At 46.4% G+C, this 21,689-nt stretch overlaps 1 protein-coding gene across 1 annotated transcript in view; it reads left to right on the forward strand.

Moving 5' to 3' along the window:
* Slc15a1 (solute carrier family 15 member 1) overlaps window positions 1-21,689 on the forward strand; it is a 58,587-nt gene that overhangs the window by 7,379 nt on the left and 29,519 nt on the right. Inside the window, exons 2-8 of the mRNA XM_045145848.1 lie at window positions 13,174-13,190; window positions 13,584-13,665; window positions 13,954-14,095; window positions 15,142-15,261; window positions 17,222-17,321; window positions 17,527-17,617; window positions 18,919-19,002. Coding sequence (XP_045001783.1) covers window positions 13,174-13,190; window positions 13,584-13,665; window positions 13,954-14,095; window positions 15,142-15,261; window positions 17,222-17,321; window positions 17,527-17,617; window positions 18,919-19,002 — 636 coding nt within the window. The remainder of the gene's footprint in view (window positions 1-13,173; window positions 13,191-13,583; window positions 13,666-13,953; window positions 14,096-15,141; window positions 15,262-17,221; window positions 17,322-17,526; window positions 17,618-18,918; window positions 19,003-21,689) is intronic.

The following is a 21,689-nucleotide window of genomic DNA, read 5'->3' on the forward strand; positions in this document are numbered from 1 at the left end:
AAGCCCAATAGACTGGTCTTTTTGTGATGTGAGAAAGCAAGAGTGAGAGACAGAGAGAGAATTGGTGCACCAGGGCCTCAGCCACTGTAACCGAACTCCAGATGCTTGCGCCACCTAGTGGACATGTGCGACCTTGCGCACTTGCATCGCCTTGTGTGTCTGGCTTATGTGGGACCTGGAGAGTTGAACATGAGTCCTTAGGCTTTCCAAGCAATTGCCTTAACTACTAAGCCATCTCTCCAGCCCCTGACTCTTCTCCCTCTCTCTTTTGCTTTTTTGAGATAGGGCCTTGCTCTAGCCCAAGCTAACCTGGAAGTCACTGTGTAGTGTGTAGTCTCAGGGTGGCCTCGAACTCACAGTGCTCCTCCTACCTCTGCCTTCCAAATGCTGGGATTAAAGGGGTGCACCACCATACCCAGCTTCTGTCTCTTCTCTCGTTAAGGACATCAGTCACATTGGATTAAGAGCCCGTGCTACTCCCACGTGGCCTTAACTGATTATACCTGCAACAACCCTCTTCCTAAATAAGGGTCCTATTCTGAGATTCTTGGAATTTCATGAATTGTGGGATGACATTGTGCATTTCCCTACATGGTACCAAGCAAATGTTCGCTCTGAAATATGTAATCACTATATAGGAGATTAAGTAGACATATGTTTAGCATGTAAAGATAACGATTGAGATCAGTGTCCTCAGTTTAGGTACTGCCTCTGATGGCCAGTGACATAGTGTTTCTGGTCACAGTTCCATTAAATTCCAAGCAACCCATGTAATAACAAAGGTAGTAGGGGTAAACTGCTCCTGTGAAGATCTGATTTCAGGTGAAATGAAAAACACTCTGACTAATGAAGTGAAACCAGACAATTTAACCCAAATTATCATAAAAATCAAAATCATCCTCTAATAATTCTGTGCTACAGGTTGATGGGAAAAGTTCCCAGGCAGCCTTTGTGCATGCTGTTTTCCTTTTCAATCTTTTTTTTTTCTCATTTTCTGAATTTTATTTTATTATTTATTTATTTTGAGGTTGGATCTCACTGTGGCCCAGGATGACTTGAAATTTACTCAGTAGTCTCAGGGTGGCCTTGAATTCACAGCCATCCACCTACCTCTGCCTCCCAAGTGCTGGGATTAAAGGCATGCACCACCACGCCTGGCTCATTTTTTTAAATTTTTATTTAGTTATTTATTTGCAAGCACAGAGAGATAGAGAGAAGAGAGACAGAGAGAATGGGTGTGCCAGGGCCTCCAGCCACTGCAAATGAATTCCAGATGCACACGCCACTTTGTGCATCTGGCTTTATGTGGGTACTGAGGAACTGAACTCAGGTCATTAGGTTTTACAAGCAAGCACCTTAACTGCTGAGCTATCTATCCGGCTCCCTTCCCCTTTCTTTTTTCTTTTTTTTTTTAATTTTTTTGTTTATTATTTTTATTTATTTATTTGAGAGCGACAGAGAGAGAAAGAGGCAAAGAGAGAGAGACAGAGAGAATGGGCACGCCAGGGCCTCCAGCCACTGCAAATAAACTCCAGACGCGTGTGCTCCCTTGTGGGTCCTGGGGAATCGAGCCTTGAACCAGGGTCCTTAGGCTTCACAGGCAAGTACTTAACCACTAATCTATCCAGCTCCCCCTTTCTCTTTCCAATGTATCTGTTTCTTCACTGGTTGAACATCCCAAGATTTTAAGAAAAGGCAAAAAAAAAAAAAAAAAGTTTACCTATGAAGAGTTGATAGACAATATGTAGTAAAAGTTTAAATACACATATTTTTAAAATTTTTTGTTTTTAATTTTATTTATTTATTTGAGAGCGACAGACAGAGAGAAAAAGAGGCAGAAAGAGAGAGAATGGGCACGCCAGGGCTTCCAGCCACTGCAAACGAACTCCAGACACATGCGCCCCCTTGTGCATCTGGCTAACGTGGGTCCTGGGGAATCGATCCTCGAACCGGGGTCCTTAGGCTTCACAGGCAAGTGCTTAACCACTAAGCCATCTCTCCAGCCCTAAATACACATATTTTAATGAGTTTGGGGGCTGGACAGATGGCTTAGCCACTAAAGGCACTTGGTTGCAAAGCCTGCTGGCCTGGGATCGAGTCCCCAGTACCCTCATAAAGCCAGATACACAGTGGCACATGTGTCTGGGGTTCCTTTGCAATGGCAGGAGGCACTAGCGTGCCCATTCTCTCTCTCCTTGCATAATCAATAAAAAATATGTTAAAGGGCTAGAGAGATGGCTTAGCAGTTAAGGAGCTTGCCTGCAAAACCAAAGGACCCAGGTTCGATTACTCAGGACCCACATAAGCCAGATACACAAGATGGCGCATGTGTTGGGTGTTTGTGTGCAGCAGCTGAAGGCCCTGGCATGCCCATTCTTTCTCTCAATCTCTCTCTCCTCCGCGTTGATCGCTCAGCAGTCACTGACTCTGCAGAGACTGGGATCCAAGCCGTCCCAAGCCCTAATACTAACACCCCGCGTCGCTACTCCACCATCTTCAGTTTTTGATTTTTTATTGTTGTTGTTGTTTATTTGTATTTATTTGAGAGTGACAGGCATAGAGAGAAAGAGGCAGACAGAGAGAGAGAGAGAGAGAGAATGGGCGCGCCAGGGCCTCCAGCCACTGCACATGAACTCCAGATGCATGCGCCCCCTTGTGCATCTGGCTAACGTGGGTCCTGGGGAATGGAGCCTTGAAACAGGGTCCTTAGGCTTCACAGGCAAGTGCTTAACCATTAAGCCATCTCTCCAGCCTCAGTTTTTGATTTTTGAGGTAGGGTCTCCCTCTAGCCCAGGCTGACCTGGAATTCACTCTGTAGTCTCAGGGTAGCCTCAAACTCAAGGTGATCCTCCTACCTCTGCCTCCCCAGTGCTGGGATTAAAGACGTGCACCACCATGCCTGGCTCTTAATGTAGTTTTGTGTTCAGTGGAAAGCATTTTTCCCACCCCGATTTATGGTGAGAATGTGCAAAACCTTTACATGTAAATGAGTCTACAACTTGTCTCCAGAGAAAACGCTACCAGACACCAGAGCATGGCTCCTTTTAACTTGGCAACACACATGAAGTTTTGTTTTTTTTTTTTTTAACTTGAGAGTGACAGACAGACAACGAAGCAGAGAGAGAGAGAGAATGGGCGCGCCAGGGCCTCCATCCACTGCAAACGAACTCCAGACGCGTGCGCCCCCTTGTGCATCTGGCTAACGTGGGTCCTGGGGAATCAAGCCTCGAACCGGGATCCTTAGGCTTCACAGGCAAGCGCTTAACCACTAAGCCATCTCTCCAGCCCACACATGGTTTTTGTTCTCATTTTTCTCCTGGGGTAATGTACAAGCTATACAGGCTGGCTCAGTGTACAACACTGTTGCTGGTGCGCTGATTTCTGCTGCCTCTTGGGTGTCTGCAACTTGAGCTGTAGAGACGGATTACCTAGGATGCCAAGAGCACCTCTCATCAGGCCTTCCCAATGTCTCCTCCTAAGGTCCTCTTCTGAGGAAGGTTCCCACTCCTCTTTAATTTTGGAATAGAATCATCTTCTCACTGTTAGCTGCATGCATTTAAAGTAAGCCGAGAGTCGGGCGTGGTGGCGCACGCCTTTAATCCCAGCATTCAGGAGGCAGAAGTAGGAGGATCGCAGAGAGTTTGAGGCCATCTGGAGACTACACAGTGAATTCCAGGTCAGCCTAGGCTAGAGAGAGATCCTACCTCGAAAAACCAAAATAATAACAATAATAAAATAAATAAAGTAAGTGCTGATTTCTGACGGGGGTGTGTGTTCTTTTGCAATAAAAACATCCAACAGGCTGGAGAGATGGCTCAGCTGTTAAGGTGCTTGTCTGCAAAGCCTAATGACCCTGGTTCAATTCCCTAGTACCCACATAAAGCCAGATGAACAAAGTGGCACATGCATATGGAGTTCGTTTGCAGTGGCTAGAGGTCCTGGTGTACCCATTCTCTCTCTCTCTTCCCCCATCTCTATCTATCTCTCTGCTTTCAAATGAGTAAATAAAACTGTTTTTATTTATTTATTTTTAAATGATATCTTCCATAACTACAGACAATAACCCAAGGTAATTCCCTCCCATCCCCCACATTCCTCTCCATCATGTCCCCTCCCCCTCTCAATCAGTCTCTCTTTTATTTTGATGTCATCATCTTTTCCTATTGTGTAGGTAGTGTCAGGCACTGTGAGGTCATGGATATCCAGGCCATTTTGTGTGTGGAGGAGCACGTGGTAAGGAGTCCTACCCTTCCTTTGGCTCTTACATTCTTTCTGCCACCTCTTCCGCAATGGACCCTGAGCCTTAGAAGGTGTGGTAGAGATGTTTCAGTGCTGAGCACTCCTCTGTCACTTCTTCTCAGCCCCATGGTGCCTTCTGAGTCATCCCAAGGTCACTGCCATCTGAAAAGAGAAGCTTCTCTAACCAAAAGTAAGAGTAGCATTAATATATGGGTATGAACATCAAGAGACGTGCTTACTGTGTAGTTTGGTGTAAAATGTGTTTTTAAAAGCACCCAAGCATATATAAAGAAACCAACTTGGAGAGCAAGGGTTATCAACCTAACACCCAGGAAAACTATCTCATCTGAGTGCTGGGTCCCTGCCTATATAGACCTAGGCAGAACTTAGGACTATTGCCCAGATCCTTCTCTTTGGCTACACATTAACTCTGGGGGACTCTGGCTCAGCTGACCTTTCCCTACAGTAGAACACTTGAGATTAAATGATCTCTGGGCATGTGCAAAGGTGGTTGGATCCTGGGGCCCAAGACCAAGATCATATACATAAAAGGCACTCAGGGGCTGGGGAAATGGCTTAACAGTTAAGGCATTTGCCTACGAAGCCTAAGGATCCCCATTCGATTCCCCAGGACCCATGCAAGCCAGATGCACAAGGAGGTGCACGCATCTGGAGTTTGTTTGCAGTGGCTGGAGGCCCTGGCGCGCCCATTCTCTCTTTTTCTCTGCCTCTTCCTCTCTCTCTCTCAAATAAATAAATAAATTTAAAAAAAAAAAAAAAGTCATCTGTGGTTATGAGACAGGGTGCTGGGGACTATAAGTTTATAAACCACAGACAGTGGCCCTTATGGACCTCTTATGCCTATGGTGTGTGTGTGTGTGTGTGTGTGTGTGTGTGTGTGTGTGTGTGTGTGTGTGCACCCATACCACAGTGCACATGTGGAGGTCAAAGGAAACCCTTGAAGTGTCCTTGTCCTCCACCCTCTTTGACCCAGGGTCTCTCTTGCTTGCTACTGTGAACGCCTGACTAGCTGGTCTGAATACTTCATGATCTTCTGGACTGCGCTTCCCGTTGCCATAGATCCGTCGTGATAATTGTGTCGGGCTTTTAAATGGGTTCTGGGGATATGAACTCCAGTCATCAGATCTGCACAGCAAGAGCTTGTAAATATTTATTGGGTACAATGTGATATTTTGATCTCTGTGTACACGTAGGATGATTACATAGCCATCACCCCATAGACTGTTAAGTTTTGTTTTGTTTTGTTTTGTTTTGTTTTTCGATGTAGGGTCTCACTCTAGCCCAGGTTGACCTGGAATTCACTACATAGTCTCAGGGTGGCCTCTGCCTCCCAAGTGATGGGATTAAAGGCATGCACCATCACGTCCGACATATACTGTTAATCCTCTTTGTTTTGTTTTTTTTTTCTTCTTTTTTCTATTTTTCCCCCTCTTTATTTATTTATTTATTTATTTTCTCTTTTCACGATTTTAATTAACATTTTCCATGATTATAAAAAATATCCCATGTATTTTATAATCATGGAAAATGTTAATAAAAATTAAAAAAAAATCCCATGGTAACACCCTCCCTCCCCCCTGCTCTTTGTTTTTTTAAATATTTATTTTTTATTTATTTGAGAGATGGGGGAGGAGGAGAGAGAGAGAACGGGTGCCCCAGGGCTTCTAGCCACTGCAAACAAACTCCAGATGCGTGCACCCCCTTGTGCATCTGGCTAACGTGGGTCATGGGGAATTGAACCAAGGTCCTTTGGCTTTGCAGGCAAACACCTTAACCACTAAGCCATTTCCCCAACCCAATTCTCTTTGTTTTTTAATATTTTATTTTTATTTATTTGAGAAAGAGAAGGAGGGAGGCAGTCACAGCAAATGAACTTCAGACACATGCACCACCTTGTGCATCTGGCTTACGTGGGTCCTGGGGAGTTGAAACTGGATCCTTTGGCTTTGCAGGCAAGTACCTTAACTGCTAAGCCATCTCTCCAGCCCCACATGCTGCAAATTCTTGTATTGAGAATGACAAAGTGTTTCTTCTTTTTAAACTTTCTTACCATAAGACTTTTTCTCTGATTTATTTTTATTTATTTATTTGAGACAGAGAGAGAGAGAATGGACACGCCAGGGCCTCTAGTCACTGCAAACAAACTCCAGATGCATGTGCCACCATGTGCATCTGGCTTACGTGGGACCTGGAGGCTTCGAAGGCAAATGCCTTAACTGCTAAGCCATCTCTCCAACCCTCACCAAGTGTTTTTAATCACCGATTCATGTCCTCAGCTCCAGTCACCTTTCTGAAAGACAGGAAGCTATTTGTTACCTAATGTAGTCAAGTCAGCTAAAGGCCTTTGACCACTATAGGCTGAACTGTGTCGCCTCAAACCCTGGGGCCTCCAAATGTGACCTCTTTGCGGAATCAGATGGTGGCAAGCATGCCCAGTTAAGATGAAGTCATTGTGGAGTGGGGGTGGGAGACTGGTCCAGCATTAGCATCCTGATACGAGATGATATGTGGACACAAATCCACAGTGGAAGGACATCAAGTAGAGAGGAAGGTAGAGATCAAGAGATGCCTTGAGGGCTGGAGAGATGGCTTAGTGGTTAAGCGCTTGCCTGTGAAGCCTCAGGACCCCGGTTCGAGGCTCGGTTCCCCAGGTCCCACGTTAGCCAGATGCACAAGGGGGCGCACGCGTCTGGAGTTCGTTTGCAGAGGCTGGAAGCCCTGGCGCGCCCATTCCCTCTCTCTCTATCTGTCTTTCTCTGTCTGTCGTTCTCAAATAAATAACTAAATTTTTTTTAAAAAAATTGTTTAAAAAAGAGATACCTTGAAACCAAGGACACCCAGAGAATGCTAACCACCTGCAAGTCTAAAAGAGAGGCCTGGAACATTCACCCTCACAGACACAGATGGGAACTTGATCTCAGATTTCTAGGCTGGAGAACTGTGAGGCAATAACCCTCCGTTGGCTGTTCGAAGCCACCACTGTGAGGCACTTTGGATGGTAACCCCTAGGACGTGAATGCATGGACCCAAGAGCCGCACCCCAAACCTGAACAGTGGACACCCAGTTGAGCAGACCTGGCTGTGAGGAGCACGTGAGAGAAAGCTGACCAGAGGGAAAGACACAGCGGGACAGTTTGTCAAGACCCAGAAGCTGCAGGGGCTGGTGAGGCTCCCTGTTGCTGAGGGACCGGTGATCAGGTGGGGAGCTAAGTGGTTTTGTGTTCCCCCACCAAGCCCCCCAGCCAGTAATAGCCTCATGTGGTTAGTGTGTGGATGACTCTCTTTATTCACTTGTTTTGCTAATGAGTAGCGCATAACCAAGGGAGGTCGACCTTAATGGGAGGATAAACAAGAGCCTAATGAAAGGGACAGTGAGGAAAGTGTACATCAGCATGCGCTGTATTCATGTAGTTCTTCATCCAGTTGTCAGAGAAATAGAAGACTGCCCTCGTGGGGAAGAAGATAACTGTGGGAAAAGACACTATTTCTTTTTATTATTGTTGTTGACAACTTTGATAACTACAGACAATAAACCATAATAATTCCCTCCCCCTTCACAACTCCACTCTCCATCATATCCCCTCCCCCTGTCAATCAGTCTCTCTTTTAATTTTTATCTTTTTGTTTTGCCGAGGTAGGGTCTGACTGTAGCCCAGATTGACCTGGAATTGCTCAGGGTGGCCTCGAATCATGGCGATCCTCCTACCTCTGCCTCCCAAGCGCTGGGATTAAAGGCGTGCGCCACCACGCCCGGCTCTCTGCTATTTTGATGTCATCATCTTCTCCTCCTATTATAATGGTCTTATGTATGTACTGCCTGGCACTGCGGGGTCATGGATAGGCCATTTTCTGAAAAGACGCTATTTCCATGAAGCATACCTGAAGTCTCATGCACAGGGTGCAAGAGTGGCCCACACAGAAGCTCCAAGAACGCAGCAATGTAGGAATGCCTCCCTTACTGAGAAGGAGTCCCTGCTTGCCAACAAACCATGCCTCCTGGGTAGCATCAACTCAAGAAAGAAAAAAACTACCAAGTCAGGCAAGACACCGCCTCTATGAGAGCTACTCTAGGGTCAAGTACTAGGGTCACAGATTGGGAAATTGACTATGAAGGTAGGTGGATCCATTGAAGGAAAGAAGAGCATTTTTTTTTCATTATGTGACCAAATAAACTTGATCCATTTGAGAAAATAATCAAACCAACTATGGCACCTCAAGTCCCCATTGCCCCCTACCCAGACTGGTCACACAAAGCCCCCCGCATATTTTCGTGTTCTGCCAGACTCCTTTGGGAGTGCTACTTGATTTTTTTTTCCTTCTTTTTTCTTTTTCTTTTTTTGTGTGATGTCCTGTATTTTCACCTATGTACTAGTTACATAGTGTGTACACATGCTAAAATAAAACACATTGTATACTGAAGTATCTTATGTATTTACCAAACTAATTCAAAAGAGTTAAAAATACATAAAACGGGGGGGGGGGAGAAAACCAGCATCCAAGACTCCAATCTGGCTCTATGTCATCTTTTCCTTTATGTTTCATGGCTCTTAACAAAAAAAGAAAAAAGAAAAAAAAAAACTGCAAGCAATCCTTTTTTTTTTCCCTGACACTAAATTTTGAGGGTTTATAGTGAACTTGAAGTCAACTAAAATTCTCGAGTCTTTCTTTTTGCTCCATGCATAGCATGGATACATTGTCTTCAATCTGTCCTTTTACATCTTTTTAAAAAATTTATTTTTATTAGTTATGGACAAACTTGGTATGGAAACAACACATGTTGGTGCCATCCTTTCCCTCATCCCTAGCCCTTTTCTGAAGGAGCCCTCTTTGTTGGAAACACAGGTCATCCCCATGGGGATTGTGGGTCATGCATTGTGGGGGCAGCAGTCAGTTATTCGGGGGAAGGGAATGTCTCTGTGCAAAATGTCCCAACTTGGGGCTCTAACAATCTTTCTGCCCCTTCTTCTGCAAATTTCCCTGAGCCATGCTGGGAACATTTTAAGTCTACTTCAGTGATGGGCACTTAGGAACCTCTGGATCTCTGGTTTGGTAGGAGTTGAGTGTCCTCAGGGTCTATCTCCTTCACCCTGGTGCTGATATCAGGTTCACTGAGAAAGCAGCACTCTTGCTCATCTCCCCAGTTCCTCTGTGGTTTCAGCTGGGGCTGGGGTGGAATGTGCTGGGTCGTTTATCTCCTCAGGTCCCATTCTCATCATCTGAAGAAGAGCACCTGAGTCCTTTGGCTTTGCAGACAAGCGTCTTAACTGCTAAGCCCATCTCTTCTTAGGAGACTTATTGTCACCAGACAATTATGTTCCACTCTGAGAGTGCTGTGTACTGAGCTGAGGATTCTGGGATAGCACCTCCCACTTACTGGTGCATCAAGTTAAATGTTCCCCCTGAACTCTTTTTTAAAATATTTTATTTATTTATATAGAGAATGGGCACACTAGCCACTGCAAATAAACTCCAGATGCATGCACCACCTTGTGCATCTGGCTTCACGTGGGTCCTGGGCAATCAAACCTGGGTCCTTAGGCTTTGCAGGCAAGTACCTTAACCACTGAGCCATCTCTCTAGCCCACTTCCCCCGAGCTCTTACAGTAGCCTGACAAAGCAAGCCACATACTTTTCAATTGATTGTCAGCCCGTCCCAAATAAAGATGAGTTTACCCAGGGCCCCAGCTGACAATCGGCAGAACTGAGCTTCGGTCCCAGGCCTGACTGGCTGGTCCTCGTTCTTCATGCACCTACCTTTGAAGCCGTTCCTTCCTCAAGGAAGTCTGCCAGGGGAGAAACCCAGTGTGGTTTGGCTGAGGAGAATCTCTGTCTCCAACTTAATAGGCGGAAGAGTTGGGAACTGATGTTCGGGGAGCTTCAGATAGTGTTATTTCCCCTCTTGAGAGCAAGGACTAAAATAGCTTCTAAAATGTTCTGAAGTGGGCAAAAAAAAAAAATCACAAAGCCATCTGCTGTGAGGCCCTGGGGCCATGCTGAGCTGGACAAGTACAGCCCAGCATGACAGGAATAGGAAGGAATGCTTCTGCCTGGAAGGCAGTGAAGCCAGGCCTGGGGAGCCACAGGGGTCTGAACTGCTTAAGCGGCGAGCTCCTTTATTGTGGGGTGAGCCAGGGCCTGGACAGGATGAAGATGCAAGGTAGCAAATCTGAGAGGAAGGGCCCCGGATGGGGAACAGGACGAGAGACTGAGGCAGAGAGTTATGGGGGACACCTCAGCACGTGTCTTGCTTCTGCATTCAGTTTCCATCCTGGGCAGCTGGCCTCCTCCTCAACTTGGAACTTGTTAGAAAGGAACATACCGGGCTGGAGAGATGACTCAGCGGGTGGAAACACTTGTTGCGCAAGCATGAGGGTCCGAGGAGGCCTGGGTTCTATCCCTAGCACCCACATAAAAAGCCAGACATGAGCCGGGAGTGGTGGTGCACGCCTTTAACCCCAGCACTCCAGAGCTAGAGGTAAGAGGATCGCCATGAGTTCGAGGCCACCCGGAGGCGACATAGTTAATGAATGCCAGGTCAGCCTGGGCTAGAGTGAGACCCTACCTTGAAAGCTCCCCCTCCCCACTTGCTGGCCATCAGATGTGACCCAAAAGTGCAGTTCTGGGCTCAGAGAGTAATTTGATCTCCAGGAAACAACATGGAAGAGCAATAGAGGAGAACACTGGACATTTCCACTGGCCTCTGTACTTGGGGTGTGCACATCTGCGCATACACACATACATGTATTATACATACACATGCCCAACAACATATACTACACACAAAAAAGGAAGGAAGAAAGGAAGGAAGGAAGAAAGAAAGAACAACACATGGCCACTGTAGGGATGGAAGGGTGATTTGTAATTCTCCCGTGCAGCGCTTTTCAAAGCCTGTTGCCTGGCCCAGCGGCGACCAGGCACTTGCTAGAAAATGCGGTCACGTGTGTGTGTGTGTGTGTGTGTGTGTGTGTGTGTGTGTGTGTGTGTGTGCTGTGCCAGACCTAGAGTCAGCAGCCCTGGGGACACAGCCCAGCCGTCTGCTGCCACAAGCCCCCCTGGAGATTCTGAGGCAACCCACTTCTGTTGGGCCACGAGCCCCTGATAGAGGCAAGGTGTACCCCAGAAACCCTAAGCAGCGAAGAACTCTAAGATGAGGTCAACCGGGCCTGAGGCGAGAGGGTGGATCCCCCACGGAAAGGGCCTGGGAGCGACAGGCAGGGAGAAGAAGGGGACAGTGTGTAGGTGCCGGGGACAGACCAAGTCTCGTGAGGACTAGGGACAAGGGGACAGGACACCTTGTCAAAATTCAGGGCAGGGAGATGGGAAGGCAGGAAGGAGGGGGTCTTTGCTTCTGAGATTGGGCCTGAACATACTCCTCAGATTTAATAGAATCTGCCAAACTTGGTTTTCATCCATTCGTTTGGATTCTCATGCTTTTATTTTTATTTATTTATTTATTTATTTATTTATTTATTTATTTATTTATCTGGAAGGAGAGAAAGAGAAAATCGGCATGCCAGGGTCTCTAGCCACTGCAAATGAACTCCAGATGCATGCGCCACCTTGTGCATCTGGCTCACGTGGGTCCTGGGGACTTGAACCCGGGTCATAAAGCTTTGCAGGCGAGTGTCTTAACCGCTGAGCCATCTCTCCAGCCCCGATTCTCATGCTTTTTTTTCTTCCTGCTCTTCTCATCCTTTCACTGAACAATAGCCCTGCTAGTGGTACTGTGAACGACACTGGGACGTGGGGACGTTGTTATGAAGAGATGCGTAAGGTTCTTCCATTCAAGGGACTCCAGCTCGAGCCCCTGGGTCTGGAAGAGAGGCAGGGGCAGGAACTGCCCATCACAGCATGCTGTGTTAAGGGAGTATTGGCAGGAAGGGTAAAGCATGAGTATCAAGGGGCACATTAAAGGAGAGGGGCACCCAGCATGTCTTAAGAACTTAGAGTGAGGGACTGGAGAGATGGCTTAGCAGTTAAGACGCTTGCCTGCAAAACCTAAGGACCCAGGTTCGATTCTGCAGGACCCACATAAGCCAGATGCACCAGGTGGCACGTGCATCTGAGTTCATTTGTAGCAGCCCTGGTGCACCCATTCTTTCTCTCTCTCTCTCTCTCTCTTTGTCAACCAAATAATGTTTTTTTTTTATTTTTTTAAATTATTTATTTATTTATTTGAGAGCGACAGACACAGAGAAAGACAGATAGAGGGAGAGAGAATGGGTGCGCCAGGGCTTCCAGCCTCTGCAAACGAACTCCAGACGCATGCGCCCCCTTGTGCATCTGGCTAACGTGGGACCTGGGGAACCGAGCCTCGAACCGGGGTCCTTAGGCTTCACAGGCAAGCGCTTAACCGCTAAGCCATCTCTCCAGCCCAACCAAATAATGTTTTAAAAAAGAACTTGGACTGAGTGCACCACCATGCTCAGTAAATACAAAGGTGGATGCCACTGGAGTTTAGGCAAGGAGAGGGGCTGGAAGGAAGGCTGAGCCAGAGACTAGGAAATGAGGGTTGAATCCTCACTGTGTGTTAAGCAGCTGACAGCATGTCATACCTCGATTCCTGAGTCCTCACAAAGCCCCAGTGACCTTGTGAGATTGTGGAGAGCATACTGACATGTTTGGATTTTACCCAGAAGCGGGCTTTGAAGTATTTGAAGAAGCAAATGGCGTGGTCAGGGTTCTCTGAGCACTGGTTCTCATGTCCAATTGCTCACGAGCGTTGCCCAAGGAGCTTGTTAAAAGCAAGCGCCAGGCCAGGACCCCCGCAGACGAGAAGGGAGAGGGCTCGGCTGGAAGCTTTGCAGCAAGCAATGTTCTGATGCCCTGAGTAGTCAGGGGGACTGGGTCTAGATCAGCCTGAAAGAACTGTAGTGACTTGACTTTAATACTGTCGTTTGGTTTTTCTTTTAGGAATGTCCAAGTCACGGGTGAGTATATATACATATTTTTTTTCTTCTCCTGCATCTTCATTTTGTAAACTACAAAATTTTTTATTCCTTGGTGACATCATGGCAGGAACCCTGTCTGTCATTACCAATGTACTCCAAGATGTGTGGTGTTCACTACTGCGCATCGGGGACCAGTGAGGGGGACGATCCTGAGTTTTGTCTGTCTTTAGGAGACATTGTTCACTTCCTGGCCAGGCTAGTCGATTGGTGTCATGGCTATAGCTCTGTGAAGTGACCAGTGGAACGGAATAACAATTGCAACATTCAAGATTCTAGCCACCAAAAAGTTATAAAACATGCTCTGGCTCTTTCTTGAGTCCTCGACACCAGTTTGGGAGAAGCATTTGGATCCTGTTCTGTTCTTTTTGCCAGAGTTGCTTTGGGTATCCCTTGAGCATCTTTTTCATCGTGGTCAATGAGTTCTGCGAAAGGTTCTCCTACTATGGAATGCGAGGTGAGTCTCATTTATAAAGGCATGGGTTGGGCTGGAGAGATGGCTCAGTGGTTAAGGAACTTGGCTGCAAAGCCTAAGGACCCAAGTTGGATTCCCCAGGACCCATGCAAAGCCAGATGCATAAGGTGGTGCATGTGTCCAGAGTTCGTTTGCAGTGGCTAGAGGCTCTGGCACACCCATTCTCTCTCTCTCTTTCTCTGCTAATAAAAAATAAGTAAATAAAGAATACGTGGGTTGCCATAGCCAGTCCTAACTGATTTCCCCCCTCTCCACCGGTCCTACATCAAGCACTCCTGGTCCTGTACTTCAAAAACTTCCTGAACTGGGATGATAACCTGTCCACAGCCATCTACCATACATTCGTGGCCCTGTGCTATCTGACGCCACTTCTCGGAGCTCTGATCGCTGACTCATGGTTGGGGAAGTTCAAGTGAGTGTCTAGAACTTTCTTGCTAAGGAACAAGCCAGAATGTAAATTATAAGCATTGTGGATTGGGATGGTGGGAGCAAAGTGTGAAGAACCGCTGACTGTTAGTCCTCAGGAGAACACTGCAGCCTTGATTCTGCTTTATTACCATATCCCCAGAGCCTTACTGTGAACACAAGGAGGTCTTTCCCTTCCTCCAAGCAAACAGAACATCTTTGCCCCATTGTGAAAGAGTGGCAGGAACTCTTACCTACCACTAGTGATGCGGGAGACAGTTCACAGCTTGGAGAGCAGATGCTTGTGAAACGTCACTGCTGAGGGACTCGCACTGCCTGGTGGAGGGGAAGGAAACGTGGCACAAGAAAGCCACTGTGGGCACTCACCAGGTCCTGCAGGAAAGTCCAAGAGCTCATCCCACGGGAATTATCAGGAAATATTTCCTGGGACTTGCTGGAGAAGGGAGGAGATGCTGCCCTCTTAAGACAAAGTAATGATGACTATTGCCAGGCACGGTGACACACATCTTTAGTCCCAGCACTCAGGAGGCAGAAGTAGGAGAATCACTGTGAGTTCCAGGCCAGGCTGAAACTACATACTGAGTTCCAGGTCAGCCCGAGCTAGAGCAAGACCCTACCTTGAGAAATAACCAAACCAAAAAAATAAATAAATAAATAAATTTTAAAAATAAAGGTCACTTTCTCTAAAGGTGTCTGTGAAAATAGTGGTCTACTCCTGGTCAGATACTGTTATCAGTCACAAGATGAATAGCTGTTATTATCTACATCTATAAACAAAAATGCTAATTTCTCTTGGGGTGGGGGAAAGGCAGTGAATCTTGCAAATAGTTGGCAGATAATAAGGGTCTTCTTCCTTCTGGTTTCTAGCCCAAGCTTTGCTCCACACATACATGCTGGATCTCTCAGAGTTTTGTTCAGGCTAGAGAAATAAGTGATCATGTCAGAGCTTTTGGGAGTAATGAAGAAGGAAGAATGGGAGTGGATGGTTATTGTGCAATTAACTAGGATTCTCTTAACCTCTTCTAAACTCAGGACAATTATATCATTATCCATCGTCTACACCATTGGACAAGCAGTCATCTCAGTGAGCTCAATTAATGACCTCACGGACCACAACCACGACGGCACGCCTGACAGTATTCCCGTGCATGTGTGAGTCAACAATGGTCACTGCTCCCAGCCTGTCACTTGTTGCTGATTTGATGCCCTGATGTTTCGTGTTGTTCCTTGAGTGTCCCCATAAGTGCAGGGAGGCCTTCCAATCCTCTCAGCTCTACAGACAAACAAGGCTGTTCAACGGATCAGGAGTTGGGTCCTCAGTAGGTCGCTGTTAAAGTCAGGTTCACATTGTTGGCAGAAAATACCCAACCAAGAGCAGTTTGTGGGAGGAAAGGGTTTATTTTGGCTTACTGACTCAAGGGGAAGCTCCATGATGGCAGGGAAAACGATGGCATGAGCAGAGGATGGACATCACCCCCTGGCCAACATCAGGTGGACAACAGCAACAGGAGAGTGTGCCAAACACTGGGACAAGGGGAAGCTGGCTATAACACCCATAAGCCCACCCCCAGCAATACATCACCTCCAGGAGGCTCCAATTCCCAAATTGCCACCAGCTGGGGACCTAGTATTCAGAACACATGAGTCTATGAGGGACACCTGACTCAAACCACCACAGTTGCCATCTTAATGTCTGCTCGCTTTGATCTGGCCATCTTGGACACTTGGTGGTCAGTCGGTGGGAAGATATTTGTGTTTGGCTAGGTCTTCTAGTCCTCACTGGGTTATTTCTCCCTCCCTACAGTCTGTCCCAGTGGACTAATTATCAGATTATCTTTTCTTTTGTTTGTTTGTTTCATTTTGTTTTTTCGAGGTAGGGTCTCACTCTAGCTCAGGCTGACCTGGGATTCACTATGTAGTCTCAGGGTGGCCTTGAACTCATGGCGATCCTCCTACCTCTCCCTCCAGAGTGCTGGAATTAAAGGCATGCTCCACCATGCCTGGCTAAGATTATCTTTTTTAAGTTAAATACTTGGGCTGGAGAGATGGTTTCACAGTTAAGGTGTTTGCTTGTGAAGCCAAAGGACCCAGGTTCAATTCCCAGGACCCACATAAGCCAGATGCACTAGGGGCACATGAGTTTGGAGTTCATTTGCAGTGGCTGGAGGCCCTGGCGTGCCCATTTGCTCTCTATTTGTCTCTCTTCTCTCTATCTCTGTCTGCTTGCAAATAAATAAAATAAAATAATAAAAATATTGTTGAGTTAAAAACTTCATTTAAAAATTTTTTTATTGGCTGGGCGTGGTGGCACACGCCTTTAATCCCAGCACTCAGGAGGCAGAGGTAGGAGGATTGCCATGAGTTCGAGGCCACCCTGAGACTCCATAGTGAATTCCAGGTCAGCCTGGGCTAGAGTGAGACCCTCCCTCGAAAAACCAAAAAAAAAAAAAAATTTAAATTAAAAAAAATTTTTTTTATTGATTTGAGTATGTATGTGTGTGCATATGGGTACACACATGCACCACTTTGCATTTGGCGTGCTGGAGAACCGAACTCGGGCTGGTAGGCTTTACCAGCAAGCACCTTTAACCTTTAACGAGTGCTGGGATTAAAGGCGTGCACCACCATGCCTGGCTAAATAAAATATTTTTAAAAAGAAAGAAAAGAAAAAGGAAGAGGCTGGAGAGATGGCTTAGTGGTTAAGCTGCTTGCCTGTGAAGCCCAAGGACCCATGTTCAACTCTCCCGATCTCACATTAGCCAGACACACAAACATGATGCAGGTGCAAAGTCTCGCATGCCCACTAGGTGGTGCAAGCATCTGGAGCTGGATTGCAGTGGCTGAGGCCCTGGCACGCCAATTCTCTCTCTCTCTTTCTCTTTCTCTGCCTCTATCTCTAAAATAAAAAGAAAAAGGTAAAGGCTGGGAGGCCCGTGGTGGTCAAGTTTTCCTTCAACCCTCAGCCTATGAGTTCCTGTGAACTGTTTTCTCAAGGCTTAGCCCTTCTCAATGTTCCCCACTGCTCTTGGCCCTTTGAAGGGAACTGGGTTGATGGCTCCTGCCTTGGAGAAGCTGCCACGTTGGCCCTAACACCCTCCCTTCCCTTCTCCAGGGCGCTCTCCATGATCGGCCTGGTCCTGATAGCCCTTGGTACTGGAGGGATCAAGCCGTGTGTGTCTGCATTCGGTGGTGATCAGTTTGAAGAGGGTCAGGTGAGAACATGTCCCACCACGGAAGGCCCATCAGTGACTCCCAGTCTATGGACACAAGGCTGTCCTCCACTGCATTCTTCTCAAGTGTACTTGAGAGCAACCTTCTGACCGAGCTGAGTCAGAAGGGGGACCGCCTATGAGCGCCATCTGCTCCCGTGATATCTAGGCCAGTGAGCATGCTCTAACTGTGTGCTTCCCATGACAGGAGAAACAGAGAAACAGGTTCTTTTCCATCTTTTATTTGGCCATTAATGCGGGGAGTTTGCTTTCTACAATCATCACTCCCATACTCAGAGGTAAGAAAGTTCCTTCCATTTTATCTTTTCTGTTATTGTTATTTTGAGACAGGGTCTCACTCTAGCCCAGGCTGACCTGGAACTTACTTTGTAACCCCAGGCTGGTCTTGAACTCACTGCAATAACCCCCCCCCACACACACACACACCTCAACCTCCCAGAGTGTTGGGATTAAGTAAGGATTTGACTGACTGTCCACTTCTTCCTGGGGTAGCCCAGCCCGCCATGAGCAAGGACCATTCGCGCAGCTATGGACTGGACACATTTTTCCAACAGTCACTTTCCTACTAATTAACATCTCTCTCCACAGGCTTGTGAAATAACTAGTCAAAGGCAAAGTCAAAGTCACTGTGGGCTCAGGTCATTCCTGGCGGCTCCAGCATCCCACTGAAAGGGTTTCCATAAATCTCTGCTGCCCTTTATAAAATCTTAATTGTTTTCCTTACCAATCTTAGCAGTAAATTAGCCCTTAGTCAGAAGATGGCCACTATGGCCCATGGGCCAAATCCAGGACCTGATGCAACCATCATGTAGGACCCACTTCTTTCCTCCTGCCAAGGAAAGGCTGAGGGGTTATCCTTGAGACTAAATGATCCTCAAAGCCTAAAGCAGTTACTACCTGGCCTATCACAGAAAAATTTGTTAATCCCTGCCTTAGGTCATCTAATGATTTCCTAATTGGCATGAATATAGGAACGTGTAATGTTGATTTTCCAATTTACTTTAAAAAAATATTTTATTATTTATTTATTTATTTGACAGAGAAAGAGGGAGGGAGGGAGAGAATAGGTGCACCAAGGCCTCTAGCCACTGAAAATGAACTCCAGACACGTGCACCCCCTTGTGCATCTGGCTAATGTGTGTCCTGGGGAATCGAACCTGGGTCCTTTGGTTTTTCGGACAAACGCCTTAACCACTAAGCCATCCCTCCAGCCCCTCCGGTGTACTATTGCATTGATTCCCTAAGTCCATATATTTGAGTCATTTTATCTGCCTCATCTTTATCTTCCTGACATAGAAATCCCACAGAACAGGCAAGGCTCACTGATTTTGTCGTACCCAGGGCAACAATTCTACCTAGGGGCAAAGATAACCCATCTCCATCCCTTGCTCGTTCTAATAGAGTGTCGCTTTGCTCAGCTGGCAATGACATTGCTACGATAAATGACTAAGTCCAGAACATTAAGTAAAAACAATGTGGAATGATCAGTAAGGATTTTTAAAAATGAGAACCAAAAAAAAAAGGACTATGCATGCATGAGCAATGACATAACACATTTTTTCTTGTAATTTCTCTTCAGTTCAACAATGTGGAATTCATTCTCAACAAGCTTGTTATCCACTGGCCTTTGGGGTTCCTGCGGCTCTCATGGCTGTTTCCCTAAGTAAGTAGAAACTAATTGAATTGGCACAAGTCCATGACCAGATCGGGCTTCATATCAATTATTTAAAACAAACAAACAAACAATATTTTGGGGCTGGAAAGATGACTTAGCAGTTAAGACATCTCTGCCTCTTTCTCTCAAATAAATAAATAAATTAAATATCTTTAAAAAAATTTAAAATTTAAGTCGGGCGTGGTGGTATATTCCTTTAATCACAGCACTGAGGAGGAAAAAGTGTGGGAGGGTTGCCATGAGTTCAAGGCTACCCTGAGACTCCAAGGTGAACTCCAGGTCAGCCTGTGCTAGAACAAGACCCTGCTTCAAAAAAATTATGTATTTATTTGAGAGAGAGATTTAAAAAAAAAATAGGCAGGTAGAGAGAGAGAATGGGTGTACCAGACTGCCAGTCACAGCAAACTCCAGATTCATGTGCCCCCTTGTGCATCTGGCTTATGTGGGTCCTGGGGAATCGAACCTGGGTCCTTTGGCTTTGCAGGCAAGTGCCTTAATGGCTAAGCTATCTCTCTTGCCTCAAGTAACTTTTTATTTATTTATTTATTTGAGAAAGAGAGATTGAAAATAGGGATGCCAGGGCCTCCAGCCACTGCAAATGAACTGCAGGCACATGCACCACCTTGTGCATCTGGCCTATGTGGGTACTGGGGAATTGAACCTGGGTCCTTAGGCTTCTCAGGTGAGGGACTGGAGAGATGGCTTAGCAGTTGTTGCAGTCAGGTTCGCATTGCTGACAGAAATCACCCAACCAAGAGCAGCTTTTGGGGAAAAAAAAAAAAAAGTTTATTTTGGCTTACAGGCTCAAGGGACAGCTCCATGACAGCAGGGGAAAATGATGGCATGAGCAGAGGGTGGACATCACCTCCTGGCCAACATCAAGTAGACAACAGGAACAGGAGAATGTGCCAAACACTGGCATGGGGAAACTGGCTATAACACCCATAAGCCCGCCCCCAATAATACACCATCTACAGGAGGCATTCATTCCCAAATCTCCATCAGCTGGGAACCTAGCATTCAGAACACCTAAGTTTATGGGGGGGACACCTGAATCAAACCACCACATTCTGGTAGCCATACATGATGTAAAAAGCAATGCATTCATCTGACTTTAAAAGTCCCCATGTTTTTAAAAAATATTTTGTTTTTCTTTGTTTATTTGAGAGAGAGAGAGAGAGAAACAGGCAGGGAGAAAGAGAGAAAGAATGGGTGCACCAGGGCCTCCAGCCATTGCAAACAAACTCCACATGCGTGCACCCCCTGTGCATCTGGCTTACATGGGTCCTAGGAAATCGAACCTGGATCTTTTGGCTTTGCAGGCAAGTGTCTTAACCACTAAGCTATTTCTCCAGCCCTAAAAGTTCCCATAGTTTTTATCAATTCCAATGATGTTCATACATCCCCACAGTCCAAGATCTTTTAACTGAGCCTTGATACCAAAGAAATACCCCCAAAATGCATAATGGCACAGAATAAACGTTCACAGTACAACATATGGCATTGGGTATAGCAGAGATACTCAGCCAATACAAGACTTAAAACAATCAGGGCAAACATCAAACTGTAGCTTCAAGTTCAACAACTCCAATCAGTGACAAATCTCCAAGTCCGATAATTCTAACGAGCAACAAGTCTCTGGAGTTCCAATTCCACCCCTCCAGCTAGGCTACTCACAGTCCTGGAAAACTTCATCTGGGGCCAGCAGCTCTCCCTAGTAGCCATGTCATGGTCCCAGCATCTCCACTGGGTCTCCACGGCAATCCACAATTCATCCTCACGGCTCCATCAGGTCTCCATGCAGGCATCCAGCATACCTGCTTCACACTGCCCATGGCCGTTTCCAAAACATAAGACCGTGTTGCAAATTCAATGGCCCTCTCTTTCCTGCACTTCTTATACTCCACAATACCAGGTAGGGTGCCAATTTGCTAATCCGGGGAAATAAAGCAGACTCTGAAGAACAGGACACTCCTTGAGCACTCAGCCCTCTTCAAAAACTGCATTCTTTCTGTTGTCTCAAGGCAGGTCAGCTGGCCTGGTCTCAGTGGTTGTACTCCCTCATTTGCAGCTGACCAGGCAGCAGTTTTTGGCCTAAAGATTTCTATCTGTGCCATATCCCTCTGCTCACACCAGTTCATTTCTATGCAAAGCAACCCTGCATAACTTCTCAGGACAAGGGCCTAACAGCAAGCCTCTCACAAACTGTCTCTAGCCCAGTCCAAGCAAAGCTCTTTCTCACCCTCACAAGCCAAACGTCACAGTCCATAGTTCTTACTGCCTTCAGGTCTTACAGCTCAGACCAGAATAGTCCATCAAGATGTACTTACAGCACTGCAAGGCATCTCTTAGGCCGAGGTTTCAAATTCTTCCACATTCCTCTTGAAAATCAGCTCCAAAAGGCCAAAGCCACACAGTCAGGCATCTAGCAACAACCCTACTCTCTGTACCAACCTTACCATTGCAGTCAGGTTCACATTGCTGGCAGCAATCATGAGACCAAGAGCAGCTTTTAGGGAAAAAAGGGTTTATTTTGGGCATGAGCAAAGGGTGGACGTCATCTCCTGGCCAACATCAGGTAGACAAAAGGAAGAGGAGAGTGTGCCAAACAATGGTAAGGGGACACTGGCTATAACACCCATAAGCCTGCCCCCAATAATACATTGCCTCTAGGA

The sequence above is a fragment of the Jaculus jaculus genome, chromosome 3 (assembly GCF_020740685.1).
Source record: "Jaculus jaculus isolate mJacJac1 chromosome 3, mJacJac1.mat.Y.cur, whole genome shotgun sequence".
NCBI lineage: Eukaryota > Metazoa > Chordata > Mammalia > Rodentia > Dipodidae > Jaculus > Jaculus jaculus.